The sequence below is a fragment of the Perca fluviatilis genome, chromosome 1 (assembly GCF_010015445.1).
Source record: "Perca fluviatilis chromosome 1, GENO_Pfluv_1.0, whole genome shotgun sequence".
Classification (NCBI taxonomy): Eukaryota; Metazoa; Chordata; class Actinopteri; order Perciformes; family Percidae; genus Perca; species Perca fluviatilis.
Window position 1 is genome coordinate 240,343 of NC_053112.1, and position 2,500 is coordinate 242,842.

General features: G+C 43.1%; 1 protein-coding gene across 1 annotated transcript in view; it reads right to left on the bottom strand.

The window, feature by feature from the left end:
- LOC120574930 (GTP-binding protein 2-like) overlaps window positions 1–2,500 on the bottom strand; it is a gene marked incomplete at its 5' end in the record, with an annotated part of 13,927 nt that overhangs the window by 7,299 nt on the left and 4,128 nt on the right. Inside the window, 1 exon segment of the mRNA XM_039825843.1 lies at window positions 1–193. This exon segment is cut by the window's left edge and continues 27 nt beyond it. Within this exon segment, the coding sequence (XP_039681777.1) occupies window positions 1–193 (193 nt within the window).

A 2,500-nucleotide genomic window follows, 5' to 3' on the forward strand; every position in this document is an offset into this window, starting at 1 on the left:
GCGGTCACGGCGTCGTCGGGCGTGGACACCACCATGGGCACCTTGTTGCAGCCCGGCTGCTTCAGGACGCGCTCCAGCTGGCGCACGGTTCTGTCCACGGTGCCGCGGGAGCACAGGTCCACTTTGCTGACCACGATGAAGATGGGGACTTTGAGCGCCATGGCCAGGCCCAGGTGCTCCCGGGTCGTACCGGCTGGACGGAGGAGAGGCGGGAACACTGTGAGCATGCTGACATCAAGACAAAAGACTTCATTACCCAGAAACCACCTGGGAGGAAACCAGGAGAGCATCACACACTGACAGCGTTTTATTTTATTTTTTTCCCACGTGATTTCTGTCTTCGGTGGCTGCTATCGTTAACCTGACTCCACCAGATGGATCGCTTCGCATTTTGCTCGGCATATCCATCTGGGAACTTTCCGTTGGAGAACTTTTGGGAAGGGGCGGAAATCCTGGTTAGCTGATTGGATAAATCAGATCAACGAAGCGTATGAAAATACAACCACGAGTCAGGCTACCGTGCTGCTGCTGCTGCAGGCAGAGCATAGCTCGTTATCTCAGCATGCTAATAGCATGTTGGTAAAGGAGATTTACCGTTTGTTTAACGAGAATTTAGGAATAAAAGGCCCCATTTCAGATTCACGGTCCATATTCCAAAAGAAGGATCCAAGAGAAAAAAAGCATTAATGAGCGGCTAACAGAATTAGGGCTACCGCTGGCTGAAAATCCTGGTTATCTGATTGGATAAACCATCTGTCTGTCACCACCTAAACCCACCTCAAAACCAACGCTGATTGGTCGGTCGTTTGGCGAACGGCTCCAAATTTTCTCTCATCTCAAGATGCCAGACTGATCTGAGGGTGGAAAACTGGAGCTCGCCAGATCAGGACCCTCTCACCAGGCTGTAATATCGTGGCATTGGAAATAACTCAGGGCTGTCAAAGTTAACGCCATAACGAGTTAACGCTGAGTCCTCTTAACGCGGCTAAATGTTTTGACGCGCACATGTTCAGCCGTAACGTTGGGGACGCGGTTGCCCTTTTCACCCAATTTCTTTGACTTTTTTAGACCCTCAATGGGACTTATAAATACATTCAGATATATACAGTACAGGCCAAAAGTTTGGACACACCTTCTCATTCAATGTGTTTCTTTATTTTCATGACTATTTACATTGTAGATTCTCACTGAAGGCATCAAAACTATGAATGAACACATATGGAATTATGTACTTAACAAAAAAAGTGTGAAATAACTGAAAACATGTCTTATATTTTAGATTCTTCAAAGTAGCCACCCTTTGCTTTTTTTGATAACTCTGCAAACCCTTGGTGTTCTCTCAATGAGCTTCATGAGGTAGTCACCTGAAATGGTTTTACCTTCACAGGTGAGCTTTGTCAGGGTTAATTAGTGGAAGTTTGTCCCTTATTAATAATGAAGTTTATGTAAATAACACTTGCCTGCTGGCTTCTGCTCTCTGCTGCTGCTGCTGCTGTGAGACGAGTGCTTAGGGACCGTCTACAAATTACAACACCGAAAAGAGATGCAACAAAAATATTTTTTAATTTCACTTATTTTTTAAAGTAAGTGCTGTAGAATAACTAGCAGGAGACAAGTAATAATTGAGGTAAGTTTGGAGACATTACCTAATTTAATCATTGAATTAATAAATATTTTTGTTGCATCTCTTTTCGGTGTAGTAATTTGTAGACGGTCCCTAAGCACTCGTCTTACAGCAGGTAGCAGCAGCAGCAACAGAGAGCAGAAGCCACAACACGCTGCTTTTCGATGATGTTCACGTCTCGTAGTGACATCACTTCATAACGTTCCCATGGAAACAGGGGAAAATGGCTGCTCTTGTGTGAAGTAAACGCAACATTTTTCAACTTTCTCCTCATATATGTGTGACTTTTTTTGCAAAGAAAACGCGGGGATTATGAAATCATGCAAGGCAACGCATATTTTGCGCGGAAATTGGCAATTTATGCGGCGAAAGTGCGACGTATTTTTGTTAACTTTTAACCCCTTAACGCCGACGAGATAGCGTGGGTGTATTCCCCCCAATGTCGGTTTGTTTACATGCGATACATGCCTAGGAACCTTTTGCACGCACTGGTTTCTCGTAGGACCGGTCGGAGTGGGAACTACATCCAGTTCATGGAAGCAAAATTAAACCCTAACCCTAAAAAGACTACTGTCAATGTTAAAGACTAGGAGAGTGTTTTCTTTCTTGCTGTTGTCAAGATTCATTTATTTGTCAATTACTTGAAAAGTGTGTTTTATTAATTTTACCATTTTGTGAAGAATTTTACCATAAATGCCTGTTGTCGCTAATTTGCATCATGCCTCAATTTATATCTATTCTATATGCTATAGACACATTAACAATCTCAACCTAATTTAGCATCAGTTTGGAGCCAGGAACACACATAATAATATATTATATAATTGTGAATAAATTCAGGCGTCAAGGGGCTAAAGTTCGGATTGATACCAATCC